The following is a 15,107-nucleotide window of genomic DNA, read 5'->3' as shown; positions in this document are numbered from 1 at the left end:
GGTTTATGCGAAAAAGAAATAATTGTTGTGATTCTTTCAATGGGGGGTGGGTATTATAATTTTTTTTAGGCCCATAGTTATTAGAGGCTCGGTTCGGTAGCGCTTCTTGCACTCCCCAAGGCCCGGCCCTGTTAATACATTAGCATTGTGTAAAAAAACAATGGATACACCAACAATGGATTGACCCAAAACCTAAGGGATTTAGACTCCTTAAACATGTCTTCAAGGATTCAATTTATGACTCATGCATGAAAAAAATCAAATGGACAGGGGAGAAGTCGTCTTGTATATCCTATAGTTTTCTCGAAGAAGATTAGTTGCTTAAGTGGCGTTCAAACTTGTATCAATATAATATCATCATGATAATAATAGAAAAATTGATACAGTTTCTTCAAATAAAAAAATTGATACACTAGCCACAACTAACACCGCAAATTGGTAAGATTTAGGATGTGTTTGCTTTAGTTTAAAAAAAAAATAGATTTTGGTTAGAAAAATCTAGATATTTTCTTTAAAAGATAAAGCGGTGCAACTGCGGTGACTAATCCCTCGAGCATTGTGGGACCTAAACGAGCGGCAAGCTCTTCCTAAGAGTTTTCCACGCGCAACTACGGAGACTAATCTCTCGAGCATTGTCGGACCCAAACAGGCCGCAAGTTCTCCCAAAGAGTTTTAATGTTGTTGCATGCCTAAGACTAGATTCGAACCAGGACTTTGGTTAAATTAGAAGAGATCCGTGCCATCTCATCTAAACGCTCTTGCGAAAAAATTGAAGCATTTGTGTTTGTTAACTACCAAAAAAAAAGGTGATTTTTAATTAATTCTTATGTTAGCTCCTTGTTTTTGAAAAAAAAAAAAATTCTCTTAGCTCCTTGTGTTTGTTACCTCCTTGTTTCATTTAAAGTCAAAATAGATTTTTTTTAATAAAATGATTTTTTAAAAAATCCTAAACAAATACATAAAAAAGATAAATGTGATTTTTTTATTTATTTATAAAAACTAGCAACAAACCCGTGCTAAGAACGGGCCCGTGCTCTGCACGGGTTGGATGTCGAAGTAGGGGTCATATGTCAAAGCGAGTTAGAGAGAAAAGAAAGGGAGAGCGTAACCCTCTAGTAACAAAAACACAAAACACCTCTTTTTACATCCATTTATCGTTCTTCTCCTTGTTATTCCACCACTTCATCTTAGTGTGAGGTCTTAAGGTAAAGTTATGTTGTTCTTTCCTCTTCCATTCCTACGTTCATAATCTAATGTTAGGTCATTTTATTAAGATTGTGTTCTGCCTCAAAGTACAATTATCAACCTCTTAAGTACGGGTTACATTTTGAGGTTGTATCTCTTTGCTACTCATTCTTTTTGGGAAAAAATGGGAATAAAAAATGGTTGAAAATGAAGGGATTTCATACTTGTATAAAGAAGTCAATTGCTAAAAATATGGAATTAACAAAGCTTAAACTGTGTTAAATAATAACGGAAAAGCTTGTCATTTTGATAACTAAATAAGAGAGATTAATAGTTTGTTAGTAAAATAGAAGGGGTGCTTGTGTTATTTAAGAAGACCTTAAAGTAAGTTAGTGTAATTTCTCCATATTTTTTTTAAAGATTAGTTTGCTCAAGATAAAATCATTGAAATAGTTTTTATTAAATATTATAAAGTGGTAGAAAAAAATATGTACAAATATTATAAACAATCAAGATCTCGATGATAAAAATCTTGTTTGTCAAAAAAAAATCTTGTTACGAGTCCCGTGTATGAATTGTACAACTACATTATTTAATGACTCATTAGTAATTTATCCAACTATAGAGAATAGACTGTTTTTTTTTTTTGACAAAGAATAGACTGTTTTAAACTCTTTAGATAATTAGAAGTGGAATTATAGCAAAATTTGTTCTGATTAGGAATAAGATTAAGTTTGTTTATTCTTTTGAAAAAAGATTCAGTTAGTGTCCTTTATCAAGTGAGTTTTTTTTTTTAATTTGTTTTTAAGAAAGAATAGGGGGAAGTTGAAGCAAAAGACACAAAATGATATAACTTTGATGACATGTCAAAATATTAAGAAATGATAAGATTGTATTTTTTGTAGACGTTAAGTTTCATAATTAGAGAATAGAATAGAATTTCATAATTAGATAATAGATGGATTTTTTTTCTAAAATAATCTTAAACAAACGCACCGTTACTATACATGTGTCCCATATTATTTGTCAACAAAATAAATATTACTCTTCCCCTAAGAAAAAGAAACAAACCTTTACTAAAAAACTAAAAAAACAACTATAAATATTACCCCTCCTATACTTTCAATTGCTATTTAGGTTTGCTTTGTTTTAGCGACTACTTACGTTTGCTATTTTATTTTTTAAGAAAGGGACTGCTGAGGTTCGCTAATCTCGCCGTTTTTCTTGATATTCACTTCAAGGTAATGGAATTCTCAGTCTAATCTTTAATCGCTCTTTTATATTTGTTTAATAATATTGATTCATATTAGGTTTTTTAGGTCGGTCATGCTTGCATGCTTCAAAATTTTCATGTGATTAGAGCAATTTCAGTCGTTCTGTTAGTTTGTATTCGGCGATTTTATATGTTGAGTAATTACCGATTCTGTAGTATGTTTTCTTATAGAAAAAAGATTGATAGACACAAAAAAAAACCTTTAGAAACTGAGAGAGAAAAAGATAGATAAAGTAACATGATAGATGTCAAAGATTGATGATGTGATAAGATGAGAGGTAGAGAGAAAACAAGATGTTAAATGAGTGTATAAAATTTATGGTGTTTGAATATAAGAGTTATTTTTTATATGTAAATCTTTTTCCAAATTTGTGCTCTATTTTTTTTCAATGGGTAGGTATGTATAATGCGTTTGGAAGTGCAAACAAACTACAGTAAAATAATTGGAATGGTTCACCTCTATTGATTCTTGTGTTTGTCTGTCAAATGTAGTTAAAAGTCTTGCATTAGATAAAAAAAATTGGATTTTGAGAATCATATAATATACGTGTGAGACGTCTTATATATCTAATGTCTTACGATTTTGAGTTAACATACAACATTCAGCCCACTTATATAATTGCTCCAAGTCTTATTGTTGTAGCAAATTTATTAGTTTTACTATAATTGTAAAATTGTAACATATCATAATATATGCCTTTGTATCATGTATTGGCTTTGGACTTGTGAGTGTTGTCAAATAGCGGAACTTAGAAAAGAAGGAAAGAAAAAATGGTTATTGTTTGGCTATAGGCTATTTAATACGAAATGTCGTCGAATGCAGAATTTGAATGCATCTTAGCATAACATTATTTGCACAAACAACTATTTTCCGCAATCTTTCATTGACAACACCGACTACCGTTGAATATCTTGTGATATTAGGATACAGTGTGTCAATTTATCTCTAAGTAGTACAACTTTTGGAGTTTTATTTTCTATCTAGTCGTTCTATATAATTAGCGTTGTCTCTTCTGATTATGATGTTTTTTTGTTTCAATGTGAGCAGATGCAGATATTTGTGAAGACATTGACAGGAAAAACGATCACTCTTGAGGTAGAGAGTTCAGATACAATTGATAATGTGAAAACAAAGATCCAAGACAAGGAAGGGATTCCACCGGATCAACAAAGGCTTATCTTCGCCGGCAAGCAATTGGAAGACGGGCACACACTTGCCGATTACAACATTCAGAAGGAGTCCACCCTTCACTTGGTGCTTAGGTTGAGAGGTGGAATGCAAATATTTGTGAATACTTTGACAGGAAAGACAATAACATTGGATGTAGAGAGTTCAGATACAATAGCTGATGTGAAACTCACTCTCGAGGAGAAAGTAGGTATTCCACTTGACCAAGTGAGGGTTGTGGTTGCTGGAAAGCAGCTTAAAGATAGTTATACTCTAGCTCATTATAACATCCAGAAGGAATCTACTCTGCATATGGTTTTGCAGGTTTTCGGCGGTGGTGCCTTCTGATTGCATTAATTTTGAAATTCTGTCATCAATATGTAGCTGAGTTTTACATTTGGTATATATGAAATGAAACTTTTCCTAATAGTCTTGCTTCATGTATGAATGCTAGCTAGCTTTGACTCTTACATTTAGTTTAGAAATGGCACACGTTTTCCTAAACAAAGCATTAGGAGTTACAATTGAATTGTAGTGCTGCAATAAGTGGTGTGGAAGTGATCGGCCACACAGGAGGGACAGAGTAAATGCAAAATAGAATGTACCTTTGCCATTTTTATGGTAGAAAACCATTGTTTTACTAGAACTGGTTAGGATTGCATGGATGTTAGAAAACATCATATTAGGACCTAAAATAGATTTAAGTTATAAATAAATAAATTCCAAAAATTTCATGGTTATGATTTAAGTTCTCAGTATATCCAAGACTCGGCATTTAGCAATGTAGATCATCAGAGACTATCAATGATAACCATATTCAATATTTACACTAGCATAAAATGAGAACTGGCAAAAAAATCAGCTTATTGACATCTTTAAAATACAAATGTTCGTTAATCAGCTCAATCAATAATATGGCTAAACATTTGTTAGACACATGTTTTGAACAGACGAATTTCCACCGGACATCAGTTGCAGGTTCAATTGCTCCAAATCCTCCTTAAATATCCATCGGTAACCACAATTCTTTACCTCAATATGCAAACCAGGGGGCTGCTCAACTAAAGCTTCCAATTTAGTACCATCAAAATCATGGATTCCCATTTTTAAACAACTTATACAACTTATAAAGCTTTCCCTGGAGAGAAATTTTAGCAACAAGTGATCTAAGTCAACTGTGACCAGATCTTTTTCAAGATGTATGGGAATAATGTCAAATATACCACCTTCTTCTTCACGTCTAAATCCCAACGCAATATCGGATGAGCTTTCTTTACCTAAATTAGTTGGATCATCATGTGCTACAAATGTTATGCAGCAAGCAATACCAATCCAATTCTTGTCATCCATAATAGGTAATGGATCCATGCCTATTGAACTACCCGCATTTTGTTTATTGCACCACATTGGAATTTGAGTTCCGGGAATAACAATCTCAATCAAACCCATTGGGAGATTGGACTTCACATGCATCTGGTACCAGATAAATAATCAGTTATGTATTAGATCAATCACATAAAACGATATATAACAAAAGGAAAAAGGAAGGAGTAGGCACCTTTAGGAGCTGTGTCATCCAAGAAAAAGCCATTCTATAACAGCATTCCATGTCAATTAAACTGGGGCAGTTAAAAATATATAATCTAGCATAGTTAAGAAAAGCTTCTTTTATCTGCAAAATAGTTTTTGATGGGAGTTCAGGTAAACATTCCAGCTGCTTACAATGCTCCAAGTTCAAAACTCTAAGTTTGGAAAGTTCCTTTATGCTAGAAGGTAGTGCAACAAAATTGTTCCCGCTCAAATTTAGCGTTTCTAAGCAGTGTAACCACCCAATGGCATCAGGGATTTGAATAAGATTGCAGAAACTTAGGTCAAGATATTGTAAACATGACAAACGAGACAACAAAGGCAACGATAAACCAACTGAATCTTCTTTTTTTCGAAAAATCGAAAATCCAAAGTGTGGATTTATAACTTTGGAGATGAAGGATGTTATTTGGTATTGTGTAGTACTTTCTTTGTTATCAAGCATATCCAAATGTTCTGTTTGCCTTTGTCCCTCTGACAGCTGATTATTAAGTAATTTTGGACAGCCTGAGAGATTTAGACGTATGAGAGAACTCAGACCAAAAACATTGTTTGGTATACCAACCAAATTTGTACAATTTTTCAAAATTAATTCAGAAAGCTTTTTTAAGATACCAATGGATGGATCAATCTGCACGAGTTTTATACATCCTTCAAGATTTAGGTACTCAAGATTCGGAATCTCCAAGAAACTTGGCATCACAATAAGATTTCTCGAGTGAGAAAGATCAATATGTGTCAAATTGTGAAGAGACTGCAGTGAAAAAGAAAGATTAATAATTATATTTAAGCTTTATTTTGTTTCTTTAACTAGGTAAAGAATATGAGAAAAACAATTTTTATTTGTTAACCTGGAAAAGAAAAGCAAAGGCTCGTAACCATGATTGTAGTACCTTTGTTCCTTGCCATAGTTGCCTGATGTTGCTATAAGGTAGGATCAGTTCAACAAGTTTATGTGGCTCAAAATTTGATGGCAAACAAGTGAAAGGATATTTATCCCAATAGAGATACCCCAACTCACTTGAAAGAAAACTGAGACTTCCAGAGAAATTCAAATTCCACAACATGAGCAATTTAAGGCAACTCATTTGTGCTAAAGCTTCAGCTCTCAATGTTGCCATTGCTTGTATTTCTTCCATATTTTCTGGATAACGATGCAGAACTATGGCTTCAAGGTTTTCTGTTGCCTACAATATCGCAAATATCGTTAAAAATACTAGATAATTCAAAGTTGTTAATTGATAATATAAAAATGGCAACCAATAATTTTATTTCAAAAACTATTTTACCATGTTTTTTGAGATAACATTGTGCACATCCTTGTAGTCCCACATCCTGTTCCACTTTCTTGGTTCTTTGGGTGATTTTTCTCTAATGATGCTCCGGCCAAGTTCTTTTAACAAATGATGCATAGAAATCCTCCCCATCTGAAACGTTATTAATGATTTATCAAAGAGAACTCTTAAACCAATTTCGGTATTAAATCCACGAAAATCTAAAACTTTCTTAACGTATGTCTCATTCTCTCTATCGAAGAAACAAGCAATATCTAGAAAAATATCTTTTTCTTTATCCTCTAGTCCATCAAAACTAATCCGGAGTACATCCATAATATCTGCCATTGGAATCTCTCTTAATCTTGTTAATGCACTTCTCCATTCAGGGACATCTCGACCATACAAAAATGAGCCCAACACTTTAATTGCTAGTGGAATGCCATTGGCATATGTTAGTGCATCATCTGTCAAGTATGTGTAACCGCTCATGATATAATCACTTTTGAAAGCTTTCCTACAAAACAATTGAAGGGCATTATTATGATCCAAGGGTCGAACTTCGTAAACTTCATCTACTCCATGCTCTCTCAAGATATGGCCATCTCTAGAAATTACAATGATTCTACTCCCTGTGCCTAGACATTCTCGTGTCATGGCCAATTTATCCAGTTGTTCAACTTTATCAACATTATCAAGAACTACAAGGGATTTTATTTGGCATAGCCTAGTTTGAATCAAATTACATGCCATAGAATGATTCCATATATGTAGATTTTCTTCATTTAGAGTTTGACAAAGAAGTTGCTTTTGCACTCCAATTGGGCCATTGTCTCCATAAATTTTACTTACATCATCAATAAAGCAGCAAGCATCAAATTGATTGGAGATTCTAGCACACAAAGCATTAGCAAGAGTTGTCTTCCCTATTCCACCCATGCCACAAATCCCTACAACTCGAACATCATCATCTGAGTCCAAAATCAAAAGGTTTTCTAATTCTTCCGCTCGTGAGTGCATCCCAACTATATTGCCAGGTAAAGTTAAAGTTTTGTTTCCCAATACGCACATTACCTTTTTAATAATTTTTCCAATCTCTGCATATTGTGGCCTAGAAGACCAGAGGATAGAAATTCCAAATCATCACATGACAACCCCAAACAGAAACAACAAAGATTAATTGTTAAAACAATTCAAGAACAAAAATTATGACAAAAAAAAAAATCAAATATAACGATAAAGTGCTTCTGTAATTAATTGAAAAGTTCCGTGAAATCCTTGAAAAATTATTAGTTCAATGAAACAGGTAAAGTTTTGTTAGTAAACTTAAAAGTGTTGATCAACTTGTGGCAAACAGAAAATACTACTTACTTATCCTTTATATCCCAACCAGAGAGATTGGCTACTTGTGTTAGGGCTCCCCTCCATCTTTGTACTTCCTCTAAGTTTTCTTTGAATCTTTCTTCATGCTTCAGAAACGCTTTTTCATAATCTCCGCTTTGCTTTCGCACCTCGGATGGACTCACATCATAGAAAATAGGTAGAACAGTGTGTCTTTGTACTTCAATGCAATCAACAATTTTTGCCAATTCCCGCATGCACCATGTTGAAAAAGCATAGTTTCTTGAGAAGATAACAATCAATATATGGGATCCTTCAATGGCTTGTACAAGCTTGGATGATATATGTTCCCCTTTTTTGAGGTTTTTATCATCTCTGAAGGCAACAATGCCTTTATTATGTAGAGCGCCAAAAAGATGATCAGTGAAATTGTTGCGAGTGTCTTCGCCATGGAAGCTCACAAACACATCATATTTCCATTTCATCCTAGGTGAAGAGACACTTTGGATGCTACTACAAGCCATTGTTAAAAACAAAACTAACTTGCTAAGGTTGATGTTGTTTGCACTGTGAAACTGAAAGGAAAACTTAGATAATTATACATTTGCAATGCCGCTTTAATAATTGTTGGAGTATTCGTATAGTTAAGCCTTTTCCAGGGTCTTTCTTGTCATTTTCCACCATGGTATTTCCCACTAACTTTTGTCAAGTTCCTTTAAGTGTCCACGGTCCATGATAATTCAAATCAATCAATCGTTGTTAACGTTGGAACACTATATGTTTGGTTGCTCGGTGTGACAGCTAAAACGTGAGTTTACTCCTTCAAAATCAATTTTATTGTGTTTGGTTCTTCTGCACTTCTTTGTTGCTGGCATGCATTTTACTTTTCAAAATCAATTTTGGATGAAGCTCAAATTCCTAGCTTCTTGAAATCAATTCTCTCACCGTGGCTTTTAATTCAATCAATTTCTCTCTTTTGCCCTTGAATATAATTGCCTTTCAACTCATAACTTTTATTTTCACACACATGTTAAAACCCATTTTGGTCCTTCACACATCCAAAAGCAATTCTGATGCAAAATATCCAAACACCGGTTTTCATAAAAATCACTTTTGTTTTGAAGTATCCAAACATAAATCACTTGATATTCAACTCACTTCTAACCAAAATCAATTTTATAAAATAAATTCTATTAAAATCAATTTTCGCCACCGCACAACCAAACACACACACATGTGTGTTAGTGTGTGAAATGAAAAATTTCTATGTCTTATGTTGGATAGTTTATACAAAACACTAATGGTGAGCTTAAATTAGTTGGTAGGGACAATCTATAATATATGCAAGGTTCGGGGTTCGAACCCCGGATACCATACCAAAAGATGAAAACACAAAACACTAATGTTTACACACACATACTTAAGGGCATTTTGTAGGTAAGTAAGGGATCAAAACCGTAATTAAGCCAATTTATTTGTGTTCATATTTGAGCAAATAAAATCCGCAACGAATGCGATGCAAATATTAAAATGTGTTTTTGCATATAAAATAAACAAATATTTAATAAAAACACTAGATTAATTTTGGTATTTTGAAAATATGCAAAATTACATTTGTGTTCCCTTAATTTAATTTCTTTGACCCTTTACCGTTTTTCATTGCACTTTTGCCTTTTGATTTATTTGCATATGAGTTTTCAAACTTTAAATCTACGATTTTATTTTGTTAGGCCTCCTGGTCTTTAAATCTATGGTCTTTCACCTATGTTTGCATATAAATCTTCGATTCCAAATGGACCAAAAGGGCAAGAGTGCAACGAAAGAGGGATAAATGACTAAATTATTATTTGAAATTAAGTTAAAGGACCACAAGTGTAATTTTGTCTTAAAAGTGCTCATACATTTTCAAAATGTTATCTTATTGACTTCTCTTATTAGGACATAAAAATTTATTTCATAAGATATAAACACATAAATTCCCAACAGGCGCGGTGCAAATATCTTACAGATTTTTTCATATAAAATAAATCATTATTAAATAAAAACACTACATTAATGTTGATAATTTTCACTTTTTTTTACAAGGATAATTTTCACTTAATATCTTTAAATTTTCACAACATTAGTAATATAATTATTTTTTATACAATTATTAAAATGCTAAGAATACGCTGGTCATTTACTAATTGAAATGGTAAATACATATTCTTAGTAAATACATTAATCAAAATAAAAATAAATCATTGAAAATGAAAAATGATTTGACTCTGAGCAAGTGCAAAATCTTTTTTCTAAAAGTTGTGAAAAAGCAGTATTATTTTTTCTTGTGGAAAAAGTATATATATTTTTCTTGCGGAGTAAATTGAACATGAGATCTTGAGAGGAGAGCTCTACAATATTTCAAGTGAACACCAAAAAAGTAATATCATTTGACACTTTAAGAACATGATTCTTTCTTGATTTATTTTGTTTCAACATGGAGTAAGCATCAAGCTTTTAAAACGGAATAGAAAATAGAAGAGCTTAAAAGTAAGAGTAGATAGAAGTGACAACATTAATACATTATTACTTAGCATATATTCTAATTTGACTGCTAAAATGAACAGAACCATTGATTCCCGAAGTTCAAAAATAAAGCAGTATGTACACCCACCATAAGGAAAGAATATATTCATGATCTATTGAGGAGGAAGGGGAAACCTTTTTTGGACTGGGCCAACGTCCGATTCGGGTTAAAAATTGTTGTTCTCACACTTACTAAGGTTGAAACACATCAGTAAATGACCAAATACTCCTCGATAGTTAACTGCCGTCGGTTTTGTATTTCCTCGGCAGTTAACTGCCGCTGGTTTCATCGGCAGTTAACTGCCGATGCGTCCTGAGGCCTCTGCATTGGCAAAAGCTTCATTTTTTGGACCTGTTATGTGTTTTAAACACATAACACAACCTATTTAAATATTTTCACATCAACAACAATAATAAAAATTATCAACATTTGATTCAAAATAAACGCAAATTACCACAATGAAATAAAAATGTACCAACATCAGTTAAAATACAAAATGTCAACCAAATACGAACAAACGTCATCAAAGTTTGAAAATGAAACTAACTAAGCTTAAAACGAACAACTCCTAAAATTAACAACATAACACTACTTTTGTTGCTACTCCTGCTCGGCATGCTGCCTCCTCGGCCTCCGAGCTTGCCTCCTGGTCAATATCGGTGCGATCTGCTCCCTAATATGGCGCATGGCCTCAAACCATTGCTCAAGGATCATCACCTCCTGACCCAACTGCTCATCAGTATAGGCAACAACGCCAGTAATCATCTCATAGGTATCAGGCAAGCCTGTCGCCTCGTACTGCTCCCACTGGTGTGCAATGATCTGCTCCTCATTTGCTGGCCTCAAAGGTGATCCCGAAATACGGGGCAAAATCTGAGGGTGAGACACGCTAGTGTACCATAGCATATAGCAATCCTCCATCTGCCATTTCGTCTCTCCTGCCGGTTGACCCCATTCGGGATCCTTAATCGTGTGAGTACGAAAGTCAATGAAAGTCTGCACAATCTAAGTCGCTCGTAGCTCAACAACATTCGTTGGATGTCTAGGGACGTTCTGCACGTATCTGTACTGCCGTTTAACTCTCTCAGGCAAGTGACGATACACCTTGTCAACACCGCACATAACCCAGCCTGAATACCAGAAAATCTCCTCAAAATCCTGGATCTCCCTGTGCTCTTCGTACGACCTCCAGGTAACATCATCAAACCCCAATCTATCAAGCAATGAGCGATATGTCAACCCCTCTCCATGACCCCTCTGTATCACCCACTTCACCGCAAACGAATAGTTTTGCATATAGTCTGGATTTGGATCAACACTGAAAAAGCGAGGAAAATGCGCCAAAACTCATCCCTGCACAAACCAAACAAATCACATTTATAAGTTATTACGCAGGAAAAAAAATGTTAAGGTTCAAAAGTGACAATTTATTACCTTGAGCAGTGTAATGCTTCCCCCGATAGATATGCCTCCAGGCAAAGAGACCTCAGATAGACAATGGTATAGGTATGCCAATGCCATCCCTCCCCAAGAATAATTATGCATCCCCGCGTAGTCGTCATCCATGGTCGTCAGATAAATCAACTCGATGTGTTTGTTGCTTTTATCACCAAACAACAAGCATCCAACCAAGTACAGGGGGTAAGACTTCACACAAGTAGTCCTAACCCTCCCCAGCTCCTGTATCTCCTCTGGAGTCTGTGGATCCGACAATCTTGTAGCAACATCGAGGTAGTCCTCATAATACCTCCTCAGCACCTTATAACTAACGTAAGCACCGAACTCACCCTTGCAATTTTTCACAGCCTCAACTCATGTCACACCTAAGTGTCTCACCATCAGCTCCACTCCATCAGCCTGAGATACCTTCTTTGGATGGCTCAACATTTGCCCTTCAATGGGAATATGCAACAGACATGCTACATCATCCAAAGTAATGGTCATCTCCCTAATGGCAAGTGAAAACTGCTGGTCTCGGTATGCCACCTGTCGCATAAAGTCATAAGCAAAGCATGAGGCATAGTGGCGTAGCCTGTGTAAACCAAATCATGTAGCCCGCTCGCCCTAAGCGGAACCCAAAACCATTCCTGACTATGATGTGGACGTCGAAGATCCAAAATCTTAGCCCCATGATTAATGAATTTTACTTTACGATCCTTACAAATCTGAAATAATAACAAAAAAAATTTAAATTGGCACACGCGTGTAATTTCAATTTATATTACCCGCGGCATTTAAAAATTAAATTTCACGCGCCAATTTAAAACATAAAAAAAATAAATTAAAAGTTGATATAATATTTAATAAGTATTGCATATGATAATTTTAAACAATTCATCCTTTTTGTTTTTAACCACTTCGAATTTGTATTGTATCGATGTACATTATCAATTTCAATTAATGAGTTTTATAATATTATTTAAATTAATTAATAAAATTGATTCCCGCTAAAATAAGAACAATAGCACTACAAATAGGAATTTAAATTTTTAATTAAAAAATTGTTAAATCTCAATAAAATAGGAACAATACCACTAGAACATGAATACTACTATTAGACAGCTCGTTTGTTACGAATTAAAAGAAACAAGTGATTTTGAATATTCAATAATTTATAGATTTTTTTTTTCAAATCATAATAGAATAGGATTATTGATTCCTCAATCATAACTTTGAAGAAATCGAAATCAGAATCATGATGAGGGTATCAGTGCAACACCAAGATGCATCTAAAGATCGGGTTCGTCAATTTCCATTGCCTCCATAGTGATAGGTGGTTCCGACGCGGCAATCGATGATTCAGAAACATCAATATCTTTTAGGAATGTGACATGCATTCTTGTAAATGCCTCCATGATTTGATAGTATGATTCGTTATACGTCGATCAATTTCTCTAAATGATTCGTGTATGAGAGAAATGAAATTCGTGGGTGAAATGAAGTTTTAAAGATGAAATAGAGTTCGAAAATGAAATGATGTTGAAAGATGAAAGCACCCATTGATAAGAGTTGATAAATAACAGTAATAAAATTATTCCATTTCGAGAAGGAATATCTCTCCTAAAAACAAACAATAGAGGAAGACCGGAATTTCATTTCTCAATTATCTCTTACTTTTCCTTTTGTTTACATGTCCAATGATAATATACACACACAAACACAACTACTTCCTAATAATTAAAAGAAAAAGTAGTTTCTTCACCACCATTTTCTAACTACATAAAACTACTGACTACATATATAATTAATAATTAATAACATACTACCAAGTAAGTTCGAACATAATGATAATATATTTACATAATTAATGATCTATATTATATATAAGTATCCATAACCTTATGGAATATGGTAAAATTCCCATGCAACATGACTACAAAAGCTCTAATCCACATCTTTTGTTTAACTTCCTCCTCTTAGCATCTGAGCAACTACTATATGAAGAAGAATATGAACCAACACCAATATTGGTGTCATCACATTTGTAGCGGAAACACAATGTATCAAACACACCCATTGGGCTTTGAGGCACGTTAGAGACAGAAGTGGCATTTGAATCCTTGGCAGTGAAAACACACATCTCTTGCACCTTTTCAACACACTTCAATAATCTTTCCTTTTCTATGTATTGAATCAGAGTAGAAATTGATTTGCTTCTATCAATTGCTAGGGTTTCCCCCACAACACATGTTACCACTGCTGCTGCAATCTCTGATGGTTTGAATTCCAAGAAATCAAGACCGTTAATGGTGCTTGATATAATTCGAGTAGATTGTGAAATTAAAGAATTCAATGAACTCTTATCATCATTAATCTTAGAAAGGAAATGTTCAATGAAGGAGAAAGGAGTAATTCCTTGCATTCTCCACTTCAATGTGCTTAGTACTAGAAGCTCTATTTTCTGAATGGTTTTTGCTTCAAACACAAACTTTGATTCACCAATCTGCAAGTCAAGAATCTGAGGAACATCAGTTTCGTCTACTTTGGCTGCCAAAGATAAGCAAGCAACAGCCAACAATTGCATTGACCAATCTCTTCTCTCTGGGAATTGATACGCCGAAAGGAAACGATCCATGTAATTAATGGATAGATAAACACAAAGAGGACCAAAACCGAAATGTGCTTGAACCTTTTGAATCCAATCAATGGCTTCATTTCTTGCACCAAAATCCAAATCTCCAAACTTCAACCTATTCATGTAATCAGCACCATGCCATTGTTGACATTCTTTTTCCAACATCAGAACCAAACACTCTTCACTCTGCAATGGCAAGTGCAACTCATTAGGAACACCACCAGAGCGTTGTTCGTTCCTAGGATGCCATGAATCCTCGTACACCTCCATCGAACCATCATATTCAACATCATCGAAAACACTGCTATCTTCCTCAGTGCAAAGAAGGTTTGAAAGATAATCAAAACTTGATTCCATTTCAAAATAGCACAAAACCCAATACCCCTTACTTCAATGAAACCGGTAAAGGTCGCTTGCTTATAAAGGAACCGAACAACGCCTCTTTTCAGGGCAAAGGTTGAGACCAGTGAGACGGGTCTGTTCTGTACAATGTGGACCGTTGCTTCTGTTCAAACAAATTTGGAGAGTAATCACTAATTACCTCTTTTCCTCACTCATACATACACCGATACAGAGGAATCTGAGTTAAACACTTCTTAATTAATTAATGGGACCAATCTATTACTAAACTACTCCCT

At 34.3% G+C, this 15,107-nt stretch overlaps 3 protein-coding genes and 1 pseudogene across 6 annotated transcripts; 1 reads left to right on the top strand and 3 right to left on the bottom strand.

Annotated features, from left to right (window-relative positions):
• The first annotated feature begins 2,302 nt into the window (after positions 1-2,302).
• On the top strand, positions 2,303-4,053 carry LOC146931791 (polyubiquitin-like). Its single transcript, XM_085703366.1, has 2 exons — positions 2,303-2,426; positions 3,507-4,053. Exon 2 carries the CDS (start codon positions 3,507-3,509, stop codon positions 3,972-3,974), a length of 468 nt encoding a protein of 155 aa, XP_085559492.1. The 5' UTR covers positions 2,303-2,426; the 3' UTR covers positions 3,975-4,053.
• Positions 4,054-4,473: 420 nt separating this feature from the next.
• On the bottom strand, positions 4,474-8,422 carry LOC146931790 (disease resistance protein RUN1-like). Of its 4 annotated transcripts, none has more exons than XM_085703332.1 (6): positions 7,859-8,422; positions 6,503-7,598; positions 6,065-6,400; positions 5,829-5,967; positions 5,185-5,720; positions 4,474-5,099 (listed from the first exon to the last, which is right to left on the bottom strand). In XM_085703332.1, the coding sequence occupies exons 1-6, from the start codon at positions 8,350-8,352 to the stop codon at positions 4,545-4,547; spliced, it is 3,156 nt and encodes a 1,051-aa protein (XP_085559458.1). In that variant the 5' UTR covers positions 8,353-8,422; the 3' UTR covers positions 4,474-4,544. The 4 variants fall into 4 exon arrangements, with proteins under 4 accessions (XP_085559458.1, XP_085559459.1, XP_085559457.1 ...); XM_085703333.1 differs by having other exon boundaries at positions 6,107-6,400; XM_085703331.1 differs by having other exon boundaries at positions 5,185-5,967.
• Positions 8,423-10,994: 2,572 nt separating this feature from the next.
• On the bottom strand, positions 10,995-13,249 carry LOC146931789 (uncharacterized). Its single transcript, XM_085707697.1, has 6 exons — positions 13,154-13,249; positions 12,470-12,559; positions 12,231-12,380; positions 11,829-12,182; positions 11,499-11,651; positions 10,995-11,390 (listed from the first exon to the last, which is right to left on the bottom strand). The coding sequence occupies exons 1-6, from the start codon at positions 13,247-13,249 to the stop codon at positions 10,995-10,997; spliced, it is 1,239 nt and encodes a 412-aa protein (XP_085563823.1).
• Positions 13,250-13,767: 518 nt separating this feature from the next.
• LOC146931788 (cyclin-D4-2 pseudogene) lies at positions 13,768-14,826 on the bottom strand (annotated as a pseudogene).
• Positions 14,827-15,107: the final 281 nt, after the last annotated feature.

This window comes from Medicago sativa, chromosome 4, assembly GCF_051527215.1.
Source record: "Medicago sativa cultivar Bolivia chromosome 4, Bolivia_mono, whole genome shotgun sequence".
Taxonomy (NCBI): domain Eukaryota; kingdom Viridiplantae; phylum Streptophyta; class Magnoliopsida; order Fabales; family Fabaceae; genus Medicago; species Medicago sativa.
The sequence above is the reverse complement of the archived record's forward strand: the minus strand, read 5'-3'. Positions and strand labels throughout refer to the sequence as shown.

What these genes read in the sequence shown, in the direction of transcription:
- LOC146931791 (XM_085703366.1), top strand. Translation starts at nt 3,507, where the DNA reads ATGCAGATATTTGTGAAGACATTGACAGGAAAAACGATCACTCTTGAG.
- LOC146931789 (XM_085707697.1), bottom strand. Translation starts at nt 13,249, where the DNA reads ATGGAGGCATTTACAAGAATGCATGTCACATTCCTAAAAGATATTGAT. An exon ending in CTGATGGAGTGGAGCTGATG is followed by an intron (nt 12,183 to 12,230) that starts GTGAGACACTTA and finishes AAAAATTGCAAG; the next exon opens with GGTGAGTTCGGTGCTTACGT. An exon ending in GAAGCATTACACTGCTCAAG is followed by an intron (nt 11,652 to 11,828) that starts GTAATAAATTGT and finishes TGGGTGATACAG; the next exon opens with AGGGGTCATGGAGAGGGGTT.
- LOC146931790 (XM_085703331.1), bottom strand. Translation starts at nt 8,352, where the DNA reads ATGGCTTGTAGTAGCATCCAAAGTGTCTCTTCACCTAGGATGAAATGG. An exon ending in CCTTTGCTTTTCTTTTCCAG is followed by an intron (nt 5,968 to 6,064) that starts GTTAACAAATAA and finishes TTTTCACTGCAG; the next exon opens with TCTCTTCACAATTTGACACA. An exon ending in GGATGACACAGCTCCTAAAG is followed by an intron (nt 5,100 to 5,184) that starts GTGCCTACTCCT and finishes ATCTGGTACCAG; the next exon opens with ATGCATGTGAAGTCCAATCT.